The sequence below is a fragment of the Simochromis diagramma genome, unplaced genomic scaffold, assembly GCF_900408965.1.
Source record: "Simochromis diagramma unplaced genomic scaffold, fSimDia1.1 OVJJ01000474.1, whole genome shotgun sequence".
Taxonomy (NCBI): Eukaryota; Metazoa; Chordata; class Actinopteri; order Cichliformes; family Cichlidae; genus Simochromis; species Simochromis diagramma.
Window position 1 is genome coordinate 130,749 of NW_024387298.1, and position 26,527 is coordinate 157,275.

General features: G+C 44.5%; 4 protein-coding genes across 8 annotated transcripts in view; all 4 read right to left on the reverse strand.

Moving 5' to 3' along the window:
- Window positions 1-2,286: 2,286 nt before the first annotated feature.
- LOC120716525 (pyroglutamylated RFamide peptide) lies at window positions 2,287-4,749 on the reverse strand. Of its 2 annotated transcripts, none has more exons than XM_040004035.1 (2): window positions 4,656-4,749; window positions 2,287-3,707 (listed from the first exon to the last, which is right to left on the reverse strand). In XM_040004035.1, exon 2 carries the CDS (start codon window positions 3,705-3,707, stop codon window positions 3,132-3,134), a length of 576 nt encoding a protein of 191 aa, XP_039859969.1. In that variant the 5' UTR covers window positions 4,656-4,749; the 3' UTR covers window positions 2,287-3,131. The 2 variants fall into 2 exon arrangements, with proteins under 2 accessions (XP_039859969.1, XP_039859968.1); XM_040004034.1 differs by lacking the exon at window positions 4,656-4,749 and adding an exon at window positions 4,504-4,645.
- Window positions 4,750-5,986: 1,237 nt separating this feature from the next.
- LOC120716538 (LIM/homeobox protein Lhx9-like) lies at window positions 5,987-8,588 on the reverse strand (the record flags this gene model as incomplete). The annotated part of the gene is made up of 3 exons (XM_040004058.1): window positions 5,987-6,462; window positions 7,109-7,335; window positions 8,474-8,588. Coding segments are annotated over 3 exons (723 nt in total), but the record flags the coding sequence as incomplete, so codon positions are not given.
- LOC120716524 (LIM/homeobox protein Lhx9-like) lies at window positions 8,499-10,441 on the reverse strand. The gene is made up of 4 exons (XM_040004032.1): window positions 10,036-10,441; window positions 9,591-9,709; window positions 8,874-9,082; window positions 8,499-8,797 (listed from the first exon to the last, which is right to left on the reverse strand). Exons 2-4 carry the CDS (start codon window positions 9,705-9,707, stop codon window positions 8,641-8,643), a joined length of 483 nt encoding a protein of 160 aa, XP_039859966.1. The 5' UTR covers window positions 9,708-9,709; window positions 10,036-10,441; the 3' UTR covers window positions 8,499-8,640.
- A 1,508-nt stretch (window positions 10,442-11,949) lies between these two features.
- LOC120716533 (tenascin) overlaps window positions 11,950-26,527 on the reverse strand; it is a 48,963-nt gene continuing 34,385 nt past the window's right edge. For 3 of the 4 annotated variants that reach the window (XM_040004046.1, XM_040004045.1, XM_040004047.1), the window contains 12 exons: window positions 23,259-26,240; window positions 21,343-21,465; window positions 20,626-20,769; window positions 18,665-18,784; window positions 18,345-18,494; window positions 18,129-18,271; window positions 17,180-17,312; window positions 16,948-17,099; window positions 16,584-16,680; window positions 16,174-16,329; window positions 13,068-13,231; window positions 11,950-12,907 (listed from right to left, as the gene is read on the reverse strand). In XM_040004046.1, coding sequence (XP_039859980.1) covers window positions 12,809-12,907; window positions 13,068-13,231; window positions 16,174-16,329; window positions 16,584-16,680; window positions 16,948-17,099; window positions 17,180-17,312; window positions 18,129-18,271; window positions 18,345-18,494; window positions 18,665-18,784; window positions 20,626-20,769; window positions 21,343-21,465; window positions 23,259-26,240 — 4,463 coding nt within the window. In that variant the 3' untranslated portion in view covers window positions 11,950-12,808. The remainder of the gene's footprint in view (window positions 12,908-13,067; window positions 13,232-16,173; window positions 16,330-16,583; window positions 16,681-16,947; window positions 17,100-17,179; window positions 17,313-18,128; window positions 18,272-18,344; window positions 18,495-18,664; window positions 18,785-20,625; window positions 20,770-21,342; window positions 21,466-23,258; window positions 26,241-26,527) is intronic. The other variant, XM_040004048.1, reaches the window with a different exon arrangement.

Here is a 26,527-nt window from a genome sequence, read left to right on the forward strand (position 1 = left end):
TGAAATCGATGAGTTTCTGTCCTGAACATCTTCTGAGGTATTTTAATGGCGCGTTTCTTTGACACTACTTCATTCTAGTCGTTACTTTTTACCCTTGTACAGATATTTTACACACGGAGTTATTTTGGAAAATATTTTTTAGAATAAAGACTTAAAGTGATAATAAATCTTTTTTTAAGTCAGAGCTGGCTGTGTTTGCAGTCATCCATCCATCCATCTTCATCCGCTTTATCCGAGGCCGGGTCGTGGGGGCAGCAGCCTAAGCAAAGAGTCATTCATTGAACTTAATATTTATGGATGCATTTTGCACTGCTCTCTTGCACAACGTCTGTCTTACTTGTGTCTGTTTTAACTTTAAATTTAGATTTTACTTTAGTTTCTATGTGTGAATATATAAACTCCCTGCAGTGTCTCATGGAGTCTTTATTGTAACTCTGCTGTTTTGTTGTTTCTAACTTTCAGACGTCTCTGATTTCTGACTCGTTTTGCAAAAAGCAAATAAAAAAAGTCTCAAACGTTACAGTCTGCAGTTTCATCTTTGTTGTTTGAATTATTGTATACCAGACTTGTTATAAAGTAAAAACCAGCACATTGATCCCACATGTGAATGTCGTGGATCAGAGCTTGTGTGATAAGAAATGTAGCCACAGTCTGCAGATGCGTCTCTTTTTATAGGTTTGACCTTTTTTTGATGCAAACGTGTGTTATTGCGTGTCTCTGTGTGGTTGTAGTCGTCACGTATGAAAGGGCAGCGTACTGTAAAATCATCGGCCTCATTTACAGTCTGTACTCACAAGCATGTAAGTGAAACTAATATTTTAGAAGAAGCAAAAGTAGAACGTGCAGCTTAAAAATGGCCCAGCGACTGATGGCGGTTACATTAAGGTTGGCCCTCAAACACAGGGACCTGTGTTTGAGGGCCAACGGCTTCAGTGTTTATGGGCTCGTGTTGCTTTTGTTCTTAGTTTTGTTGTTAGTGGCTGATTTTCATTCATACTTTGGTGTTGTGAGTCTTTCTTTCTGTAGTCATATTTGTAGTTATATTCTCTCCTCTAAGTTGATCCTCATTCAGTTTCCCAGTGTTTGTTTGGCACTCTGCGTCTGTTTTACTTCCTTCTCTGTCTGATTGTCCTGATTGCCTACAGCTTTGTCCTATAACCCTCCTGTTTCCACTTCCCTGATTACCCGTCCCCTCACTATCCTCACAGTCTGCCATCTTTGACACACTGACAGAAAATTGATCAGTACTTTGCCCCGCTGAGCTTTCACACCACCTTAATGTGGAGGCTGAACTGGACGCCTGTACCCGGTTACCAGGGTAACATGGTGTTGTGCCCCCATGTTGGGCTCAGTATCCGGTCTTTGAGTCTGACGTCACTAGCTATTCCCAGGTCCAAACTCAGCTTCAGGTCCCAAAGTCAAACGAACGCTGCAGCATCAGTGAGAGTTAAAAACTGTCTAAATTCTTCCATCTTTAATAAAATGATCAGCGTTCTGCTCTACCAGGTGTAACTATGAAGTTTAACATCCAGGCATCCATGAAAACGGAATTTATGACATTTATTAAATTTAACGGAGTTAGAAGTTAGCAGGAAGTTAGCTCGCTAGTTTCCTCCTAAACATGATATAGCATGTTCTGACTGAGAGGTTTCTGAAAAATCCAAACGTACAGCTCTGCTGTCACTTCCAACATAAATGAAGACAGAAAACTAAACAGCAGTGACGTTTGTAGGGTTACTGAAGTTGGGACTAGCTGGTATATAATGATGTGCTACACCAGCGGTCTCCAACCTTTTTTGCGCCACGGACCGGTTTATGCCCGACAATATTTTCACGGACCGGCCTTTAAGGTGTCGCGGATAAATACAACAGAGTAAAACTACCGGTACCGAAAAACAGAAGATTTATTCATAACACACGTGAAAAGACCCAGGAAAACAGAGTAAACGATCAAAACGATAACAAAATAACGCTGAAAACCGATAAAACCCCTGAAAACTATACATTTCACACCTGAGCCTCAACTCTCGCGGCCCGGTACCAAACGACTCACGGACCGGTACCGGTCCGAGGCCCGGGGGTTGGGGACCGCTGTGCTACGTGATTGCTAGCTACACAGCTATGTTAGCATAGCATTAGCACAGTGAAGCTGGAGGATGAACGCTAACTTTTTTCCACTAAAAGTTAACGTTAAGGGTTCCTGATGGTCAGGGACAAATGCAATCGCATGGCAGGATGCTGTAAACGGACCAAACTTCAGTCAGGAGAACAACTGAGATAATCCATCCACAATACGAGGTTAGTCATTCATATACTGCTGCATGGGCTGCAGTTACATCGTAAGGGTTTAAAAACTGAGCTTTAAAGTGAACAGTGATGATAAAAACCGTGAGAGGCCGACAGGGATCACTGACTGTTTTTAGGGGCTTGTTCAGATTAAATAGAACAAGATACAAAACATTAAAACAAGTTAAAAACACAACAGCCTTAATAAACAGAGGGTAGTTTGTACCTGGAGGCAGGATTCATACGTCATCACTTAAAGATAAAAACGAGTCAATAAGGGACAAACATGCAGTTCTGTCAGAGCAGAGGAGGGAGCTGAAAATGTGATGTCGGGAGATGAAGCGCAGGTGATGTCACCTGGAGGGAGTGGCTGGAGCAGGAGGACTCTGTGGTGCTGTTTCCTTTTTGCTCCCAGGAGGAGCTGGTGCAGTTGTTCCTGAGGTAAAGGTGCTTCTGAAGAGTATAGAGTGAAAACAAGACAACGTCCAGCCTTTGCAGCTGTGCCGAGAGCTGCACCTCCCAGCTCTTTATTCATGAGTCATGTTCAAGCCAACAAACAAACACACTGACAGAAGCTCCGTGCACATGCTTATATTACACTTTCAGATTAGACACGACGAGCTGCGCGCTTGTTCTGTACATCCAGTAACATGAGCCTTCATATTGTTTCAGAAGGAGAACAAGAGCATAGGATAAAATCTCGTTTCTCAGGTTACCACGTTTATGTGTTTACTTTTGTGCCATGTTGTTCTGAAAATGAAATTAAAAGGTGTCACATTTACAGAGTTCATGATGTGTGCTGTAATCTGGCAGTCCCCTCTGAAGCGTGTCAGCCTTTCTTTCTTTCATCGCTCTCGTCTCTTGTCCCTGTTGACTCCGTCCTCGTCACTTCCGCTTGTCCTCCTCTGTTCTCCCTCTCCTCCTTCCATCCACTCCCCGTCTGTCCATCTTTTCCTCCCAAAGCGGAAACCAAACCCTCCCTTCTCACGGCTGACAGCTTGGAGTCCTCCCGCAATGGATGTCAGAGCATCGTTCCTCTTCCACCCGTCCTCCCCCTCTCCCCCCTCCTGGTAGTGCATTCTCTCCAGAGAGTGACCCCCAGGGAAGGGTGACAACGGCTGGGCCATCAGGTCTCCTCTCTGGGCCTGCAGCAGAGCTGCTTCTTCCCACGACTCGTCATCCTCCTCACCTGGCTGGATGTCTCGAGGCCACTCGGCCCAGGCTTCACTCCGGACGTCCCCCGGCTCTTCCAGAGCAGCCTGGAGGTGCAGCAGGGTGGACTCCAGCTCAGATCCACCCACTGTGGGCAGGAGGGCGGTGGGAGGATAAGGGTATGATGTGACGGGGTGTGGGATGGAGGAGAGGAGTGCGAAGGAGAGGAGGGTGAGCTGCGAGGCACCAGGATGAAAAGAAAGTCTCATCTGGAAACAGAAACAGACTTTTATCAGCAGGTTATTGTGTTTATTAGCTTTGATCAGCTGATGATAACGGTCGAGAGAGGAACTGAAATATTATTAAACAAAGGGTAAAAATACTGCATTTGAAGTAAAAACCAAAAGAAAATAAACTGTGAACATTATTATTGAGTTTGTCTCATCACACACACAAACCCTGAATCCGCCTCCTCCCAGTAAACAGGAAGTGCTGTCAGTAACCAGATAGAATAATGAGTATTTGTACGGAGATAAACAACGTTTAGAGAAACTTCTTCAATCTGACGAGTTTTATTTTTTCAGCAGACACATATTCAGTACTTAAGTAGAAGTACAGATACCAGTGTTAAAAATACTGCAGTATAAGTCAAAGTACTGATTATACTGCAGTATTCAAGTAAAAAAAAATACAGGAATATCAGTGGAAATAAAACCTTTAAATCAGTTTAAATTTTAATTGTAATGAAAGAACACAAGCAGAGAAAAAGATAAAACAGCAGCTGTTTTACATAGACGCCGACTCCGCCTGTAACCTCCATCACAGTGCAGCAAACTAACCCTGCAGTTTTAAGTGACACAGTTTGTTCAGCAGCAGCTTTCACCCTGTGAAAAACATCATGTCACACAGATTTAGCAACATGAGCATCCTTCCTTTAACTCTGAGCTCCCTGTCTTTTCTCCCCCTGAAATAAGCAGCTGCAGCACACTGTGAGACAAACACACACACAGTTTGTGTGTTTGCTGATGTTTGTTGAGCTCATAGAAACGCTGCCTTTCAAATTACCTGACACTTTAAAAACGTCCCTCCCTTCATGCTCGCTCCTCTTCTGTAGAGCGAGCTGGATGCTGAAGTACCAGCAGTGGTTAAATATGGATAAATAAAAACTTTAACCCCTGACTGTGGCCCACAGCTGTTCCTCGTTCATCTCATCTTACCTGGTGATTAACAAACAGGATTTCCTCTCATGTGTTTCTGTTTAGCAGCAGTAGAAAATACATTTTGTTTAAAAAACGTAGGGAGTAAAAGTAAAAAGTAGCCAGAAAAAAAAGTACTCAATTAAAGTTCAGATACCTGAAAATTCTACTTAAGTACAGTAACAAAGTAACTATATTTGCACATGTGAAAAAGGCTTCTTCCTGTTTGTCTTTCACAATAAAAGCCTTCAACATACCATGGTGAGCTCACAGTAGAGAGAGATCTCGCTCACAGCTCAGTTTGTGTCTGAGATAAACTCCAACCTTTGGTTTTAATAGTTTTGATATATTTCTAATATTGAACACAATCATCTTCTGATGCATGTTTGTTGTTTTTAATCATCAGCCATCTAAAGCATTCTGAATTTCAGTAACCTGCATGAAAAGTTCTAAACTGACTGAAACGCTGTTTCTCGAATTAATCTGGAAATAATTCACTGAAAACACCAACGAAGAAGACACACAGCAGAAACCTGCAGCCGTCTCTTACCTTGCTCCGTGTGCGATGACCTGCTCTATCTCCTCGAAGAATCTCCACATCTGACCTTTTTAAAAACTGCCCGCTCTCCTCTGCCGCCCCGCCGTCACCCATTGGTCACTCGGCCCTGTGACGCATGAGAAGGCGAGCGCCGACCACGATAACCTTCATACTTTCTTCTGAGAAACGATGACCCACTTCATCACAGAGGCCCAGCGAGTCATGGCAATTATCGCCGTTTGATTGTTGAGGGTGACTCATTAGGACATTTCTGAGGACGGCGAGGGATTCCTTCCTTATATCGCCGCTCGTTATGAATGTCAGCTCGCTGGGGAAACACAGACACACCTGAAAGAATGTCATTCATGATGAGGAATCGTCTCTGTGACGGATCCAGACCTCAGACCGAATGATGCTGCGCTCAAATTACTGCCAATTATGTGACCACAGATCTCCTGAGAATTGATTTCTGAGAAAAATGCTTCACCTCCGGCCTTTTAATGATTGAAAGAAGAAAGTCTGTCACTGTTTCCATCACATGCACTCGTTAAGTAGTTCGAGGAACACGAGGAAGTCGATCGTTCATTAGAAAAACAGTGAATGTGATCAGGATGTGATGCCAACGAATGGTAAAAATGAAATATGCCGTTTCAGATCATACAGGCGAGGTCACCGTGTTATGATGTTTCATGGTGGTGTCCTGTTCCTACCATGAGCCTCTCGTCAGTGAGAGCAGAGCATGAAACTCAACAAGCTTTTAGGTTCATGCTAAACAGACAAACAACTCGACACGTCACAGGAAGAACATGAAAGCTGGATTTTAACAATATATTTATTATCAACCTCACAAATCTGACAGCTCGTCACAGTTTGAACTCCGTCTACATGTATTTACTGTGTTTTCACTGACTAACAGTAATGTGGACCAAAAGCATCAGCGCTAACTTCTCCACCTCCTGCCTCCCCAAAGTCACCGTGGACCTCCAGGGTGGACATGCACCCCGGTGCGCTCTGGGAGTCGTAGTCCGGGAAGAAGTCGGGGCTTTGCAGCAGCTCCTGGGAGGGGTGGCTGATGACCTGCTCGCTGAGCGGGGAGGTGAGCAGGGACAGCTGCAGCTGGTCGATGGTGCTGGTGGGAAAAGGCTGCGATCGGTCCGGCGGGGAGCAGGTCGGGGATGAGGGACTGGTTGCCATGGTGGCAGCTCTCGGAAGAGCAGAGGGCGAGTTGACCTGAGAGTCATCGGAGAGAAGGGAACGGCGGAGTTTGGCCCGAGCGTTCTGAAACCACACCTGAGGGACAACGAGAGGGACAAGAAGACGTTTGTCACTCAGCCCACAATCCACAGTAAACCACACCGTTTCCATTCATCTCAGGACAAAGGGCCCACGTGAGTGGAAGCATCCCACCTCTCCTACACCACAGCTGTGTACCTGCACATGATTACAGTCTATCTGCATCTCCGTGCTTGTTTTACATCTCTGCAAACAGAACAGCTGCAGACACACAAAATAACAACAAACAAACAAAAAGGAGGAAAATTGCATGAAAATATACAAAAACTCAAAGATGGCACAAATCTATGAAATGTCTCTAAAAGGTCTGAAGAACAACCAGAAAGAGATAAATGTGTGTGCAGCAGAAGAAAACCCCAGCAGCTCTGTCGGGGCTGAGAAATGAAACCAGACAGGAAGTGACTAAACCTGCACTTCCTCTAATGACCACTGGAGGCCCGCTCCAGAAGCCTGTGCTCAAACCTACAGCAGAAATAAAGACGGTGCAAAGCTTCATCGTTTATCAGAACTGTGTGAGTCAGTGTTCATCTTCAACCCTGTGCGTGTGAGGATCTTTGACTGTTACACTGCTGAGCCAATAAGAATGCGGCGTTTCATTTTAAATGGAGGCCTCGAAGGAGCCCGTCCTTCCAGACGTTTGTACCTGCAGGACTCTCTTGGGCAGGCCGGTCTTGTGTGCGAGGCAGGTCCAGTCTTTACCGTCGGGGTTGTGTTTCTGGGCAAAGTACGACTCCAACGCTCTGAGCTGCTCGCTGCGGAAGCACGTCCTGATTCGCTTGGTCCTCCGGGGGATCCGCCCACCTGCCGCCCTGTCGTCCGATCGTGGCTCTGGACTGCTGACAGACTCCTCCCCCTCACCTGACACCTGGGCTGAATTCGGCCCCGACCAACAAAGCAGAACAAAACTTTCATTCAAAATGAACTTTAGAGAAGTTTGACTGAGAAAAGGATTTGAACATTTTATTAGATAATGACTAGACTGCATTTTAAATCACGTTTGATGGTTTCATGATAATAAATATTAACAACGGTCTTCACCCTGGCCTCCGTAGCGCTCTCATAGTGACTGTATCAGGACTACGGAGCAGCGAAGCGTAAATGCCGGCTTTTAAAAAGAATCTGTTATTCTGACCTCCGTTTGATCCTCAACTCGTCCAGATCTCGTCGTTAGTACTTTAAGCTGTTTGATGACCGACTTTAATATCCGGGGGGTTTAAATGGACGTTAAAGGCTTGTGCGACCTGCAGGTACGTGGTCAGATTGAAGTCGTCCCAGGTACAAATCTAACCTGTCCTGAAACGTGACTGAATATGTCGTTTAGTTGGAAACATCATCTTAGTTTCGGTGGTCAGAGCGTAAAACTGCAAACATAAAATCAACAGTGAGAGCTGGAAGGTTGCTGACTCCACACCAACATTTTCCTCCATGGACGTGAAACTTCCGTCGCCGTGTTTTCATGATGTTTCTGCTCCAGTTAACTCGGCATCACGAGCAGGTCATCTATCAGGAGGTTGGTAGTTTGATCCCGGGCTGGTTTCCCGCTGATGTGAATGTTAGGAAAGGCTTAGATGAGGAAAAGCTGCTGGTGTGAGCAGGTGACTGTTGTGTTGCTCTGCACACAGTGTGGTTCGGTGCTCAGGCTGTGACACAAACACTGCATCAGTTTTCACTCCTTCTCTCACTGTTTGGCAGTAAACGTGACGACTCCATGAGTGACAGGATTGTTTCATCAAAGCGGGAGCGTCACTCCCACAGTGGGAGTGGGAGTGACTGCAATACTTAAAGCTCCATGAGTGAGAACGGGCTCATCATCATGTGTGAAGTGAGTGGAGGACTTCCCAGCTGGGAGCAACATCTCCAAATGCTGTTCGGAGCTGATTTAAAGTGATTAAAGTCGAGTGGTCGGAACTTCCTGTATTTGACATTTAAATCCAAATAGAGTGGGAGAGCTCGACAAGATAAAACAAATAAGATGCCCACAAAGGCCCCAGAAGTTCTTCACACTCACCATCTAGAAGCTGTTTGGGCTGCAGGTCAGGGGGGGGGCTGCACGCCCCCGTCACTCTGATAATGAGACTGACAGTAGAGGTTGGCGCCCTGCATGCAGTACAAGTTCCCCGGCATTAATTTCACGTCACACTCCTGCAACACATCGGACAGACCGTCTGCATCTATTCAGAGTTCTTTAACCTGAAAATAATAAGACGAAGCGTGGAGGCTGACCTGGCAGGAGAAGCAGTGAGGATGGAAAGTCAGCTCACCAGACCTCATGACCAAATCAGAAGCTGGGATTGGCTGGAAGCAGCGAGCACACTGACCGCCTCCAAACATCCTGAGCGGGAGGAGAAAGCACACCAGAGTCAGAAAGGTGAAAAACAGGAAGCAAAGGAAGGCGAGACCTCGCAGACCTGCAGTAGTCCTGCTGGCAGTAGATGTTTCCGTCCCTCCAGTACAGCGACGGGTGCGTCTGCAGCTCGCACTGACACTGGCTGCAGCGCAGACAGGGGTTGTGCCACACCCGCCCCGCAGCCAACAGGAAGAAGCGGTCGAGCAGCTGCTCGCCACATCCGGCACACGTCACTGGCTCCTGGATGGACACAGCTGTTGGAGCCTGAGCCTGACAGACGGATTCAATGTCAGTGAACATTTACTGATAACAGTGATGTCACATCTGGATCAGAGAAAATGTGATTGCACAGTTACTGAGCAGGAGGCCGACAAACACCTGAATATTCTCCCAACTGCTTTTAACTGTAAGCAGATTATGACTGTTTTTGTATCAGATTCAGCAACAAAATGTTCTTTATTCACTGATTAATGTTATTTTAAATGAACCAGAGCAGTACAGATGCTGTGTTTTGGTTTTTATCTGTCAGGGAGTGTTTTTATCCAGAAAACAGCTGTTAGATGAGTGAAATCAGAGCATGTGTGCAAAAGGAAATCATAACTTTTGACTGATCGGCCGTCAGCAACAACATGACAGTCGAGTACAAGTAAAATATAAAAACTAATGTTGTATAAAACAAGAATAAAAATATAATAATACAATAATAATACTAATAAATATTACTATCAATAATATTATATTATTTGTATATAATTGAATAATTAAATATAATATTCACGTTATTTGCAGCAGCGCTCTCCTCTGCGCCGCCGCCCAGCTCCGCCCCCTCCACCTCGTCACCAAGGTCACTGCCGTACAACAGGTCGTCGAGGGCTCGGTCATCTGGCGACATCATGACTGAGAAGCAGAGGAGGCGTCATCAGAGCGATGAAAACAGCCTCAGTGAAGGTCGCGACCAACAAGCAGAGTCCCAAACATCGAGTCAGCCGTTTCTATTCGTTTCTATTCGTTTCTACTCATCCTTACGTCTCTTTGAAAGATGTATCACATGTTTTTAAGGCTTCATTTTGTCCTTTGTGTTCTTTATGTCATCATCATTTACAGTTTTTGTTACCAACAGGACAATAGAAGATATGAATTCAATGAGAAAGTGGTGGAAATGCGAACATTACTGCAGCTCTTATTTGCGATGCAGGTGGATGGAGGAGATGGAGCGAGCTTACCTGTGCTGTTCAGAAGCTTCTGGTTGGTTTTCCACTGAGCGTGCTCTGTGCGAACCCTCTCCAAACCCTTTAAGAAGAAGGACGAGGTTCGTTCTGCTGAAGCCACAAACGCCGCTCTGCTTGAACAAAAACGCTCCTCAGTCTCAGCCTCTTCCTCCAGGCAGTGGACCACCTGAGCGCCCTCAGCCCTCCAGGTGTCTCTGCAGCCACCTGTCTCGTGGTTTTGGGACTGGTTTCCCTTCACACTGAGACCTGCCTCCACCTCGTTCTCAGCCAATCGCTTTGCCCGCCTCTGATCACTGGTCTGTCCCCAGTGACGCCCCGGACACACACCTGTAAACAAGCAGGCTCAGAGGACAGGTGAGATCCACTGTGATTGGTTTCCTGGTGAGCAGAAGGGTGGGAGGGTGGGAGCTGCACCCTGGGGACCAATTAAAAAACAAAAGGTTTTTAAAAGCACATCTGGGAGCTGAGGTGAAGAATGAAAAGACACCTTTTCCCTCAATGCTTCAGCTGAACATGGACTCAACTGGCAACAAACACGAGACATTTTCTCCACAGTTGAAAGAATCATTCATGTCGTAAACATGAACGTACCCTTCCTAATTATCCTAGACTGCCCTACAATCACAGGGCTCCATCACGTGAACGGTCTAAGGCTTATGAAAGGGTGATTTTATTGGGTGTACTTTTTGCTAACAAAGAGATTAAGCTTCTAAAGTCACCGAACCTTTCACCAGAATGTGAACAACACACAACATTTATGGGACACAGGTGGTGAGGTGACCTGAGGCCATCATTCATATCATCAAGCTAGTGTTAGCTCAACATTTAGCAACATTTGGACAGAATTCATGTTCACTGTTGGGTATAACGTGGTAATAATAACAGTTACAATGCACAGTTACTGTACTGACATTACATATGTCACTAATGTCACAGTGTTACCTGCTGTTACATACTTTTTTCTTTCTTCACACTTGAGCAACAAGGAGCTGATATCAGTTTGTGTGGAGTGGTCTACAGTGGAGATAACAGTGCTCATCTCATATATATATATATATATATATATATATATATATATATATATATATATATATATATATATATATATATATATATATATATATATATATTTTTTTTTTTTTTTTCCTCTGAAACAATAAGCTCCGTTGGAGCAGCCTTTCAACGCCTCTCTCTGTCTCTCGCAAGCAAAGTTGACCCACACAACAAAGTAAAGCTAGTTTTCAGCTACGAGCCCGACGTATCAGCCAGAGGTCCCTTTACTACGGTTCTGGCTGTGACTACAATGTAGCTGCCATCACCAGTGTGTGAATGTGTGGATGGCTGGATGTGTAAAGTGCTTTGGGGTCCTTAGGGACTAGTAAAGCGCTATATAAATACAGGCCATTTACCATTTATATTAAGATTTAAATCTAGCTGGTGTTGGTGTGGAGAGTAGCCTTCTGCAATAGTAATAAATCACATTCATGTAGCTGTAAACAGCATGATCATATATTAAGTAATCCAAAGTATTCAGAATAGTTACTCTCATTGAGTAACGTAACGAAATACGTTACAGAATACATTTTGGGGCATGTAATCTGTAATCTGTAGTGGAATACATTTTCATAGTAACCTTTCCAACACTGCTGGTACTCCTCTTCCTCCCCTTCCTCCTGCTGATCCAGGTGCAGTTTCTGTGACATTTACTCAGTGACACCTTGTGTGCATCACAGAGAGAATAACTTTGAGTAAACGACACTGCTCAAACTGCACTGACACGCTCTTTGTTAATATATTCAACATTTTAAAGATTAAACAAAAGAAAGAATGATTTCATTCATATCCTGCAAACAGAGAGTGTTTAGTCACAATGCAACCTTGACTCCAACAGATGAACCCGTGCAGCTGTTTAGTTTCACTTGTTTTATTATTGAAGTCATTGGGAGGCTTCATACAGAACACAGGGAATAAAACAGATTTGTTAACAGAACGAGAAGGCGACAGAGCACAGACCCGTCTCCATTTACTGCGGGGCCACAGTGCACCTGAGGACCCTCACAGAGAGTGAACACCGGGGGGCGCTGCTGAGCTTTAAAGTGGGGCTGCTGCTAAACGAGCTTCTAAGCAGGACCTGTGCCTGATTACATTTCACTGTGATCTGATCTGAAACACTAAAATGTTTTTTGGATCATTTTGTCCTTGAAAATGTTTTTGTTCTTATTTATTTTTCAAATTTGAGGCAATTTTGAGTGATGGAAAAACCAGGGAGTGACGTGTGGGCTGCGTTTCTGGCCTGTGTGTCGCTCATATCCATCAGATCTGACTGAGCCGAGCACTCACTGGTACCAGTAATCTTTCTAAGAGGGTTTTGAGTTGTTTTTTTTAGCTTGTGTGACTTTTATTTGGTCTGAAAGCCTCACAGTCTGCTTTGGATCAGGAGCCACGAGGTCCTCTAGTTTGAGACTTCTGATCTCTCAGAGCATCTGCATGTGAAACCAGAACTGTCTAACTGGACCCAGCCGTGATATAATTTGTGTGAACTGAGCCTTTAAGTATGGAGGAAGACGCCCCGCTTTAAAATACTGGCGAAAAGGAGGAACCTGTACAATCTGCAGTAACATACTGATAACTGACTCTATACAAATCTTCTAACAGGAGCCCGAGCTCCCCGTTTCAATGTGTGCGTTCACACATGTAACACACTGAGCATGTGTGTTTAGCAGTTCATCATCATCATCATCATCATCATCATCAGCCTCTCTCTCGCTCATCCTCGGGACGGAGGCCTGAAGGCTGCCGGTCTCAGCTTCATCTCAGTGAACGGGACAGAAAAGTCTTTTCCTTTCCAGGCGGTCCAGATCACACCCTGAACACACACACGCACACACACACACACACACACACACACACACGCACACACACACACACACACACGTTTGTTTTTATACTTCAACCAGCTCCATTTCAAAGTTGTAGCAGGTCCTTGAAAACAAGTAAAATCCGTCCGAGCGACTCGATGACGTTACCTGGTGTTTGGTGTTGATGCCGTAGAGGCCGTTGAGGTTTGCCTCGTGGCAGTTCTTGTACCACCAGCCTCCTCGATAAGACATGGCGCAGCGGGTGATGAAGGGCGCCAGGTCCCGGTCTTTGGTGGAAAAGATCCGGTGGTTGTGGTAACTGAGAGAGTCACCTGAAAGGATAGCACGGTAGGAAGTTTCCTTATTAACAAATATAATTTTATTTACTTAAATGATTCATTATCTCCGGATCCTTGAGCTTTATTTAGATGACTTACAGTTTTTTACAGCTGCTAGGACACATGTCTCAATACTTAGGTCACTTTTGCAAAACTCTTCACACAATTCTCCTCACTGACCGTCAGCTTGGCAAAGCAGTTCATTTCACATTCAAAATGCACTACAACTACCAAAACACTTCATTCAGGTCTCAAATAAACTCATTCTTCCAGAACACTAGCAAAGGTTGACAGCCGACAAACACACTTTGTCACCCACAAAACAATGACCTAAAAAACACTAACAACATGTAGCATTACACAGTGTTTTCTTGTGTAAAACAAGGACACATCTCTGTTTATAATTTCAATATATGTTACTGGAATGAATCAGACATCATGCAGAATTCGTTAATATTTGTTTCTGTATTTTTATTTTTTTGCACTAAGTAATCCCAAAATACAAGAATTTGTATACACACCATCCACTGATACACATACAATAGTAATGCTAATCTACTCGGTCTCCTCCATTTGGCCACAGGTTCTCATCCACATCACATCTTATGTCATCTAGGGCAACACACCTAGGAAAGAATCTTCTGGCTGCCAGAATTGAAGGAGTTGAAAGATTGAAGGAGTAACACCTGTGTAGATGTTCATCTACAATGAGAATCAGCTGTGGCTGGTTAAACTGCATTTTTAGATTGGAAATATGTTTCAATAAAATATTGCTGTTGCATTTTGCTGTCTTTTTAAGTTTTGCATTGTGTTATTGTTTTGGCCATAAGTTTAACAGTTTTGAAAACAGTATGTAAGCACATGCAAAATGTCCTGTACGTACAAAGATTTTTGGCAGTTGTTGTGTCTGAGTGAGAAGATAATTCATGAAATTTGAGAGATGTAGTCATTGAATGCATTTTGTGCCAAAACAATGATAACTGGTCCTCAGTTTAGCCCACATAGACTTCTGTTGTGCTCACTGTGTGAGGAGTTTTGCAAACGTGACCTAAGTATTGAGACATGTGTCCTAGCGTCTGTAAAAAACTGTAATTCAACCATTTGTGAATTTTAGTCTTTGTGGAAATAAAACCTCAAACTCGTTTCCTACAACAAGAGAAAATAAGAAACTGTAACCAGGAAGTGCGATCGAAAAGGTTTGTGTTGGGCACAAGTGCAGTTGGCATGGACGTGTGTGAGAAGCAGCAGCCAGCTATGAGTCAGGCTGACCTCTGATGTAGAGATGGCACGATACCACTTTTTTATGTCCGATACCGATATCATAAATTTGGATATCTGCCGATACCGATATGAATCCGATATAGTGTTTTTTTAATCAATAAAACTGTTTTTTAAATATCTTGCTGCATTTTGTATAAGTTCATACTCAAGTTTAAAACAACAACTGCACTAAAGCTATTCTGTTATACCTGTATGCAAAAAAAATATTTCATAGTTCAGCAACACTGATCAATCTAATAAACTTAAACCTGCACCATCCTCCCTATTCTGGTATTTTAAAGAGTACTTAGCATAAATATTAAGCAACCTAACTAATAGGGTTCCAACTCCCAGCAACAACAAAAATAAATAAATAAAAAATAGGGAACCACCCCTCACGCGCCACCTCATGATGCTTAATCGACGTAATCAACCTTAATTTGATGCAGTGTGAAAAAAATGCACAGAAATCAATTATTTTTCAAGAATCATTAAATAGATTCAACATCTTTCTTCAACAGAACTGCAGACTGCACAGATGGTACCTTCCCAAAGGAAAAAGTACTATAGCTTACTAGGGTATATTAGACTTAACAGTTACTATATACAGTAATGGACTTCTATACATTTTACATCAGATTAAAACTTTGGGTGTCAGATTCAGATAATTATTTATTAAAAGCTCGACATTTTAAATGAGAATAAGAAAGAAAAGTATGTCTTTGTGCCGCCTTTTCCCTGTTCATGCCCTATCGGCCCCCCTGGCTAAACTTTGCTAGATCTGCCCCTGCACAGTTACCAGCAGTCAGCTGTAGAAAAAGATCCTGGTGTAGAAAGTAATATTAAATAAATTCTAACAACAGCTTATCAAGCTTAAACGTGCTGCTGTTGTTCAGCCGCTGGTTTCCTCTTTCTGGTGCAAAGTGGGCCAAAAACAAAGAAGAGAGACGATCAGCTGATCATTGATCAGTTTCATGATTGAAGTAGCAGCAGGAGAGAGAGAGGGAGAGAGAGAGAGGGAGGGAGAGGCAGTCGCTCCATATATCGTTTGTTAAGCTTAACGCAGGAATGCTTTACAAACATTCAGAGATGGACTTACACACTTGCTTTACTTCTCTCGGGATAACTTTGTCGGAGATGAAATGCCGGGTTGCTAGCGAAGCTCCAAATGCTATCCAGACCACGACAGGTCCCGCACGCCACAGCCGCTCTATCACGTGATGCATACTGCTCCGACGTGCTAACGTTCTGAGGCGAGTTACGGCGTGTTGCAAGTTTTGTGAGGTGCTTTCGTGATATTTAATGGATCGGATTACATTTTTTATTTTTCTCCGATATCCGATCCAGTAATTTAGGTCAGTATCGGACCGATACCGATACGTAATATCGGATCGGTCCATCTCTACTCTGATGATACACGACCGTCCAGCAGGTTTCAGTCTGAAGTGTCCCAGACCAAGGAGGCCAGGAGTGCAGGCAGGGGCATGCTTTTAGGGGCCTTGTCCCCCCCCCCCAGTCTGGACATTACAGTAGGACAGAGGTGACCTTGGTGTGATGGCTTTTTCTGACTGAATGAGACTCAGACACATCAGGATGTTCAGAGCAAACATCTGAACCTGAATCGAGCTCGGCGGTGCTGAAAACCTTTGATCACCTGTTCCAGGTTCCCGTGTTACCTGCGGTGCCGCTGTATCCTCCCACAGTCAGTTTGTAGTTCCTCTTGGCCACCTCGAACGTCGAGTACTGAGCGAACACCGACTCGTCGCCGTCTCGCAGGTCGACCCGCAGGCTCATCCTGCTCATCGCTGTGAGGTTGTGGATACTCGCGAGTCCTGAAGGGGCGAGTTTATCGGGTTTTATTACAGGAAACAAAATAAACAACAGACATACTGAACAGAAAAATGAGAAAAGGCTGAGATGAGAATGTCTGTCATTCCAGTTAAACTGGCGCTGTGCTCAAATCTGCTGCTTTAACTGCACTCTGTGGAAGCTGCATCTGCCATCCGTGTTTCCAAATATGTTTCCTCACCACACGGAGCCTGGTCCTGTGCAGATTTGTACTCAGATATTAAAAAGCATCTCTCACCGAGCCAAAACTCTCCATTCACGTCCCCGAATCCTTCCACGTACTCGTTCCAGCGTCTGAAGAAATTCTCGGAGCCGTCCTTCCTCCGCTGGAAGACCTGCACACAGGAAGCCAAACACCCGAGACCTGCTCAGTGCAGGCGGCGCTGACACGAGGCTGCCTTTGAAAGCGAGCCGATCTCCATCGAGTCCCGTAAAAAGTTTCCTTCTTTCATGTTTTACTGTTATTTATTTTTCCCTTCCGTCTTTAAAGATCTTTTTAACGTGCTTCATAAATACTGCTGGACTATATTGGAAGTGTTTTATTAGTAATTAAATTAGACAAACACGTAAAGTAAAGATGACTCTGTGGTGTGAGTTTATACCGTCCAGCCGCCACCGTCTGTCTCCATGTCGCAGGAAACTGTCACTGGCGTCCCGTGTCTGCCTTGAGGGAAAATCTCTGCCTCGCCTGAAGTCACGATGCCGTTCAGCAGCTCCTGAGAGCAGTCAGTGGGGAACGGGTACCGCAGGGTTCCTGAGGAGGAGCAAGACGGAGGGTGAGGGTGGGAGGAAATCTCGAACAACAACAGCACTGACGAAGGCTCGAAGAAGTACCGGTGGTGAATTCTGTGGAGATGGCGGACGTGTACTGTCCTCCTCCTTCGGCCTGGAGCTGCAGCGTATACGTGGATCCAGGATGGAGTCCAGTCAGGTTGTACTGCGTTAACGAGCCGTCCACAATGACCTCCTGCCACCGGTACAAACGGAAATCAGGCCTCATGAATGTCTGAGACACGCACGCTATTATAAACATCAGGTCAAAATAAACAGGAACGTCTCAGCCACGTTTTCCTTTGACGGTTGGTGAAAAACAACCATCAAATTCAACATCTGCTGATATTCACGAATAAATAAATAATAAAATGAGTCTGAGGTTCTCTTTAAGGTGGTCGCCATGTACACATCTGGACCTCTTTAAGTTTAAACTCTACAAGGAAGCTCAGTGTTCACACATCTGGGAGTTTTCCCAGGTGTTCAGCTGCTACGTCCCTGTGCAGACCCTCCTCATGTCCATCTCCACACTGCCCAGCACCACTCAGAGTTCCAACCAAGCCACGATCTTGCCTTCACCACCACTAGCGTCTAGACTCCAGGGTCCTGCTCTAATCCCTATCACTGCTGCGATTCCTTCTAATGATTGATCTTTATATGACTCACTGCACACTGAAGATTCAGCAGTTCTTTGGCCATCGACACAATCGTCACTCCACACCTGTACAAGTGTAAGCAGTGTGAACGTCCACAGAGTGACCCAAAAGAAGCAGCTGTGCTGGAAACAGTCCAGATGTGCACACGGTGATGACAAGAGGACTCGGCAAATTTGTTATTCAATTTTCTTTGGTTCAAAGAGGCGATGCTAACAAGCCGGACGATTGTGTTCTCAGAAGTTAAAACACAGAAAAATCATAGGAGGAGGCATAAAAACAACATCAGCCTCGCTTCCTGTCGTGACTTGAACTCGAGTCACTGACTAATCAGGAAATCATTTTTAAAACTTGCTCACCTTCATTTCTTTGTCTTTAGCCTGATAGCTCAGTCTGTAGTTACCAACGGGCTTTGATGGAGGTTTCCATGACAACGTGGCAGTGCGTGGAGTCACGTTGCTCGCCTGGAGGTCTTGCGGGCCTTCCCCAACTTTCCCCGAGCCTGGAGAGGAACACTGATGAGGTTCGTGTTTGTTCAGGTCACAAACCAAACTACAGACAGAGGTGGTGCTGACCGCCGGTGGTGGTGAAGCTGGTGGTGGCCGGCGAGCTCTCCCGGCTGCCCAGCTGGCTGGTTACAGTGACGGTGTAGGTGGTGGATCCCTCCAGGCCGCTGAGCTGCTGCTCGGCTGCGTTTCCGGACACCGTGACCTTCACCTCTGAACCTACACAAGCAAACTGCCTCATTCAAACCGATGATCAGACTGGACGCTTTCGTCAGACACGTAGGAGTAGCAACGAGGAGCCGTGGGTGAATTTAAGACACGCAAGAGAAACTGACATGATGCAGACATGATGAGTTTGCATTAACAGTGAGATGAGACAGCCTGCTCACCTGTGCCCGCGCCGTACACGATGGAATACTTATCAACGGCTGCCAGCGCTGGACGCCACAATAACAAGGCGGTGGAGTCGGTGACGTTTACGGCACGCAGGTGTGTCGGCGGGTCGGGGACTGAGAGACACATAAAGGTAATAATAGTTACGAAAAGAATCATGACCTCCCATCATGACCTCCCATCATGACCTTTCTCCCATCTTGACCTCCCATCATGACCTCCCATCTTGACCTTTCTCCCATCATGACCTCCCATCATGACCTTTCTCCCATCTTGACCTCCCATCATGACCTCCCATCTTGACCTTTCTCCCATCATGACCTCCCATCTTGACCTCCCATCTTGACCTCCCATCATGACCTCCCATCATGACCTCCCATTACGACCTCCCATTACGACCTCCCATCTTGACCTTTCTCCCATCTTGACCTCCCATCATGACCTCCCATCTTGACCTCCCATCATGACCTCCCATTACGACCTCCCATTACGACCTCCCATCTTGACCTTTCTCCCATCTTGACCTCCCATCTTGACCTCCCATCTTGACCTCCCATCTTGACCTTTCTCCCATCTTGACCTCCCATCATGACCTCCCATCTCGACCTCCCATCTTGACCTCCCATCTTGACCTTTCTCCCATCTTGACCTCCCATCTTGACCTCCCATCATGACCTCCCATCTCGACCTCCCATCATGACCTCCCATCTTGACCTTTCTCCCATCTTGACCTCCCATCTCGACCTCCCATCATGACCTCCCATCTTGACCTCCCATCATGACCTCCCATCTCGACCTCCCATCATGACCTCCCATCATGACCTTTCTCCCATCATGACCTCCCATCTTGACCTTTCTCCCCATCATGACCTCCCATCATGACCTCCCATCATGACCTCCCATCATGACCTCCCATTACGACCTCCCATCTTGACCTTTCTCCCATCTTGACCTCCCATCATGACCTCCCATCATGACCTCCCATTACGACCTCCCATCTTGACCTTTCTCCCATCATGACCTCCCATTACGACCTCCCATCTTGACCTTTCTCCCATCTTGACCTCCCATCTTGACCTCCCATCATGACCTCCCATCATGACCTCCCATCTTGACCTCCCATCTTGACCTCCCATCATGACCTCCCATCATGACCTCCCATTACGACCTCCCATCTTGACCTTTCTCCCATCATGACCTCCCATTACGACCTCCCATCTTGACCTTTCTCCCATCTTGACCTCCCATCATGACCTCCCATCATGACCTCCCGCTCCACAATTATAACAGCAACATTTCAGCTATATCGGTTCAACTTGAAGTTCAGTGCAGTAAACATCACGGCCACGGTGAAGAAAGTAAAATGCCAGTTAACCAACTAACAATTAAAATAAATCTGTATTGTAATACTGAAGTTTTTACTCTACATTCATGATTTAAAAGCGTAAAAGTAAAAGTGAAATGAATACTTCTATAATTCTCCTGAAGTTTCTCTCTCAGTTTTCCACTCCAGAGGACACACGCCCCAGTCTGATAATCACCAAATACATGTAGACTGATCACCAGTGAAATATGCAAAGATGAGAAAAAAGCATCCAGTTTCCCCGCGAGACTCTGTGTTTAGGATGGGAATCATCTGAACTGCCTTCTCTGCTCTTTTGAAATAACACAGACGACTGGAATAAATCCAGCACGAGTCTCCTCAGACGAAGCATAAAAACCGTGCAGCTCATTTCCAGGTCAGCACCTGCTGCAAACACTACCAAGCTACCAGTTCTCATATAGAAGCAAAAACATGTAAAATTAATTGTTTTTAGTTCTTCAGTGTAAAAAAAAGCACAAAAAATGGAAAACATGAAACTGTTTAAAGAAACCATGTGTGGATTCAATTATGAACTTTTACAACAGTGTGTCATTTCAGGCTGAGATAAACAGTGAACAACAGCATGTGACTCACGCGTCATGACAAAGTCTTTCACTGGATCGCTCTCGTCCAGTCCGAGGGTGGAGATGACGGTGACCTCGTAAGAAGAACCAGGTGAGAGCTTGGATAAACCCACGGTGGAGTCCTTTGAGTCCAGAGACACCGACACCGGCTCGCCTGCATGCACAAACACAGGATTAGTTATTTATTCATGTAATCCTAATAGACGTTTGCATGTAATAAAAAGTCATATATTATTCAATATTTTTTATTTTCCATAAAGTCTTGCACCAAATCATCAGTTGCCTCAAGGTGCTTTATATTGTACGGCAAGGATCTAACAATCACACAGAGAAAACAGTGTTATTGAACTGAACCAAACCTCTGATGGAACAGACGTCTTTACTCATCAGCTGTGACCTCGCTCCCTGATCTAGAAACTGGACATGACCTTTGCTTACGTCAGGGGTGGGCAATCTCAGTCCACGAGGGCCGGTGTCCTGCAGGTTTTAGATCTCACCCTGGGTCAACACACCTGAATCACATGATTAGTTCGTTACCAGGCCTCTGGAGAACTTCAGGACATGTTGAGGAGCTAATTTAGCCACTTAAATCAGCTGTGATGGATCAGGGACACATCTAAAACCTGCAGGACACCGGCCCTCGAGGCCTGGAGTTGCCCACCCCTGGCTTACGTAAATATTCACTAGCCAATAAGAAATGAAGCACAATAGGAATCCAGGCTCTCACCATCCTCTGCATGGGTATATGTGACTTTGAAACCGCTGACGGGACTCTTTGGTTTGGTCCACGACACCGTCACAGAGTTTTCCGTCACCTTACTGAAGACTATGTTAGAGGGAGGCTCGGGTCCTAGAGGGACAGATCGAATATAACGAGAGAGGGGGGTAAACGAAAGGCAGGAAGGGAAGTAGAGGGAAAAACATCAATAAAAGACAAAAACAAGCAGCAGAAATACAAAAATTCCACAAAGAGAAAGAAAAAATAATAACTGGGTTTGTGAAAAACACTGAAGTAGAGTGAAAAGAGTCAGGAGTGAAAACAGTGTGCACAGTATTATTTATTCATCCACACATTTGCTATTAGTGCTCCAATGGGTTTCTGTGTATATATGTACAATGCAAACATATATACAGTATACAAATCATATACAGACATATAAAGTAACAATTAAATGCAGATGGCTCCTGGGCAAAGGAGGGAGTGACGACATTTTAATACAGTAGTTAGCTGCTCGGTCTCACCTGAAAATAAAAGGCATGGCAGGAATAAAGGACGTTAAAACAAAGGAAGATAAAGAGACCACTTGACAAGATTATTCAGAGTGAATGAACACAAACACATTAAGATATTAATCTAACTGTTTAGAGCTGGAAGTGAGAACCAGGAAACGATCGGGAGAAGTTAAGATAATTTTCCAAAACTCAGAAGGACTCGGTATCACTCAATAAATGATATTTGTTTTATTTTTTGCACGACTTAAGCTGCATATTACAAAAGAGAATTAGACTATTCTTTGTAATAAAATCTATGCTGTACTGTATAATACTGACAGTACGCATCAGTACTGTACAGCGCTGATTTACCTTAAAATGTTCACATTTACAGATTTACTAATTGATTTACTTTTTCGTTTTTAAATGCGAAAAGTTAAAACAGACCGAAAGTAGAGAGACCAGCCGTGGTCTTACCCTGGTTTGGGAGAGAGGTGAAGAGGTGTCAGTGAAGATGGCTGTTAGCTTACCCTGAGTGAGAAAAAACCAGAGTAGCAGTGAATGAAGAGAGTTACGTTGTTACTGATGTCTTTGATGTCAACTTAGTTGATCAACTAGTTTGTATCAACAGTGCATCTGAGTGGAGTTCCCCTAGGCTCAATCCTGGGTCCTCTTCTATTAATCATGCACAACAGAGTTGAAATGCTGTTTGGTTTCTTGTACATAAAATCTTCCCTAATGTTTGTACAAAGAGAAAAAAACAAAGATTCTCCCTCTTTTTTTGTTTTTTGTAAAGAATTGGTCAATTTTCTGCATGTGGCAGTCTAGTAAGTTCTGCAGGTTGTTTGTTAACCAAGTTAGGCCAGTACAAACTAAGAAGACTATCTGGCAAACAGCTTTGTAAACCCACATCTGAGGGTTGACATCAAATAACTGGATGGACAGGGTGTTGATCTTTACAATGTCATGAATATGAGTATTTGTCATATTCACGAGAGCTGAAGAATGACTGCACAAATATAATATGAACAGAAAACACAAGTTCATGAGAGTTTTTTCAAAATCAGTATGTGTTAATAAGAAAGTGAGTTATACTGAACCACTGTTTGAATGACAAACACAAAGTGATGAATGTGGAACTGTAAATCACAAGCTTACAGTCTTCAAGAGCGCCACAGCATCCGAGCTCTTGAAACAACGATGGAGGAAGCATTTAGTGGGTAAGCACACATTTCTAGTCACATTTAAGACGAGTGATTATTAGTTATTAGCACTTGAATGAACAGTCTTCTGAATGATCCAAGACTGACGCGGGTAGAAGATCAAAAAGAAAGAATCGAGCCGTCTGAACGAGACTTGACAACACTGACAGTAATTTTGAAGCTTTGCACAGTAGAAATTCATCTTTTCTACTGTTACAATAGCTTGTACCTGTACTGATGACAAGCTTGTGCAGTCTGGACAGAACGCCAGGGCCCTTTCCCAGTAAGGTCAAGGTGTACTCGGGCTGTGGGGGCAGATCCTCAAACCGGAAGGACCGAGCTGAACCAGGAAGGACTTTTTTGAAGGTTTTTTCATTTTCTGTTGGTTTTACTATTGTTTTGCTTTGGATTTTTGGGGCATGAGTTACAAGGCTTCCAGGCACTCTGTTCTCATCTTCACTACCTACATTTTGGGAAATGGTGTCCCTGTTAGGCGTGTGATTCGTCTTCTCTTCTTCCCTGCCTCCCTCTTTGCCAGAATCGTGGTAGCCATGCTCTTTTTCTTTTGGCTCTGTGTCCTCCTGTTTTCCGTCTTTTCTCGTCACAACAAAGTTTTTGTACTTGCCTTCAGGTGAGTCCCATATCAATGTGAATCCATCAGTGGTCTGGTTTATGACTTCCACAAAGTCCAAAGGTTCCCTTAAGACTCCAGACGAAGAAAGATCTGACGTAGGATTTGTCTGCTTAGTTTTACTTTCAAATGTTTGTGGGTTCTCACTCTTTTGGCTACCCCTGGTGTAGTGTCTAATGTGGGTGTGATGCTGTGCTGGAAAAGTTTTTGCTGCTGGTTGTCTTATTGGAAATGTGACTGAGCTGGAGGGTCTTGAATTTGGGAAATGTTGTTTTGTTGGTCTGCCTTGAATTCCAGTCCCATTGCTTTTGCCAGGATTTCCGTTGTCATTTATTTCTTGCAGCTTTGAATCAGTACTGCTAATATCTTCTTCTCTCCCCACAGCTCTGTCTCCAGTTCCTAGATTCTCAGTCTGTGATCGGACATTGGTTTGACCATCTATCTGGTCAGCTGCAGTATCTTGATCTCCTTCTCTAATTGGAATTTGATGCGTAGGGTGTTGGACATTCTGGCGAGTTAATATGCTTCTCAGTTGGCCAGTTTGATTTCCAGTGCTGCCTGCATTTACCTCTTTGTTTGGGAAATACTTGCGAGGAGGATAGTTATACGGACGTTGAGGTATTCTTTGGGTTCCATTTTTTAAACGTCTTTCATATAGTTGGCGAGAGATATAGCCCAGTTTGGTATTTGGGCGATGGGAGGAAGACATTCCTCTTCCTCTGAGTGTCCGATTAAACTCAGTGGCTGAACTTGTGGAGGAGATTCTTGTCCCAAGTCCACCATCATCTGCATCTCTCACAGGCCCTTTGGGAAGAGAAGGGGCTGACGTAGCTGTTAACTCATTGGAAACCACCTGCTCTTTGCGTGGCTCTGTTTCACGGTTCAAAGGTCCAATACGACGAGTTTGATTCTGAAAAGGTCCCCCTTTTAGAAAACGGCAATTCTTGAATGGAGGACAGCGATTTGCTATCCTTTGTCTTTCTATCTGCACATTTTTTTGGTTTTGCTCAACTCCAGGTAAGTCAGGTGTAGCTGTCCCATTTTTTAACCCAGTTGTATCCTTCACTGGTACACTTGCCTTAACAGAGGATGATTCCTCAGAAGCAGATATAGATGGTAAAGACAACAGTTCGCTCGTCGGCCGATGTTTGTTCTCTGCTGTCATTTCAGGACTAAGGTTTATACGATGGGAGGGGAGACGGAATCTAGAATTTATATGGGTTTTGTTCTGAAAAGGTCCAAACTTTGCGTATGGACGACGTCTGATTCCATATTTAGGAGTGTTCATTCGAGGTACCCCACCTTGTGGTGGTGGTTTTCTATCTGTGGGTGGTGCAGGCGCAGAGATACTTCTGCTGCGTTCACTTAGCTCATTGCTTGAATGTGAATCAAATTTATCAGATCTGGAAGGGGATGATGATGTTGTTGGAAGGGACAATGATGTGGATGGAGGTGGTGACAGTAAAGATGAAGGTGATGATGGAATTAAAGACATTTGCGAGGACGATGAACCTGCCGTTGATCCATCGGAACCAGGTGAAGGTGGGGATGGTGAGGATAAAGGTGATGGTGGTGCAGCTGGAGAGTGTGATGTCCTTGAGGCTGATGAATGCGATGATGATTGTGACTCTGAGGATGTTGAAGAGGATGAGAGCGATGGCAGTGGCTTCAGTCCTCTCAAAATCTGTTTCCCAATTATGTCTGCATTGACTGAGAGGTTTGATGATTTTGACAGGTGAACAGAAAATGTTGAGATGTTCATACTTTCAAAAGTGTCTTTCAAAAGTTTATGTAAAGGATCTGGTTTATAATCAAGATCTGGCTCTGCAGAAGGCGGTGAACCCAGGTCTGGACTTTTCTCTACCATGCCAGCATGCTCAGCCCCCCTACACCCATTGCCTCTATCTTTTAAGGGGAGTCTCAAATGTGTCACTTTGATTTTATTTAGACATTTCTTCTCTTGGCTTTGAACGGTCCCACTTGGTTCTGGAGAAACGAGACCAGTGCCATTTCCATGGCCTGCAATGCCAACATGCGGTGGCCCTTTTAAGTCAGCAGCAGCCGCTGATTCCTCTGAGCTACTTTGGATCTTTGTTTCTGAATCTGTTCCAGGCAGCATAGCTTTATTTTTATCAACTCTGTCAGAGCTGGATGCCTCTATACTTGGGTCTGACACAGACTGTCTGATGATGGGGACACCTGGTTTAAGGTTTTTATTCTCCAAGACTTTTTTAAAAGGTCTCCTTCTGGGCACAACTCTTGTTGCATTGAAATGCAGTTGCTTCCTTGGCAATATGGACTTTCCGATGGGTTTGGGGCTGGTGCCATTTATTGAAAACATTTTATTGACCAGAGGTTTAGTTCTGGCAATTATTATAGGAGTTGAGGAGTCTTTGTCCTTGCTCACATCTTCTGTCTTCTCACGCTGGTCAAATATTTGTCCCTCGGCTGATGGGTTCAAGTCTTGGTGTATGCTGCTAACATCTTGGTTAGGTGCTAGGGAGGCCTGGGTAGTCAAAGTGGACTCTTCGGAAATATATGGAGGGGAAGCTGCTGTGGGAAATCTTGGTAATATCTTTCCTAAGGATGTAAAGGCAGTGAGTATTTGGATTAAGTGTTAAGATCATCATAATATGCCCTTAATACTGAAGAAGTCACACCTAACAAAGAAAGAAAAGCAGGGTTGTTAATCATTATTGTTCCTTTAAGGAAACCTGATTTACAACAGTTTGCCAGCCCGAGCAAACCATAACTCAGGTCAGCAGCATCCATGTTCAACCTGCAAGGAGAATATCATAATGTCATTATTGTTTTCCTCGGACAAACCTGTTCGTATCACTGTTGAGAAAGAAATATAACGACTGAGG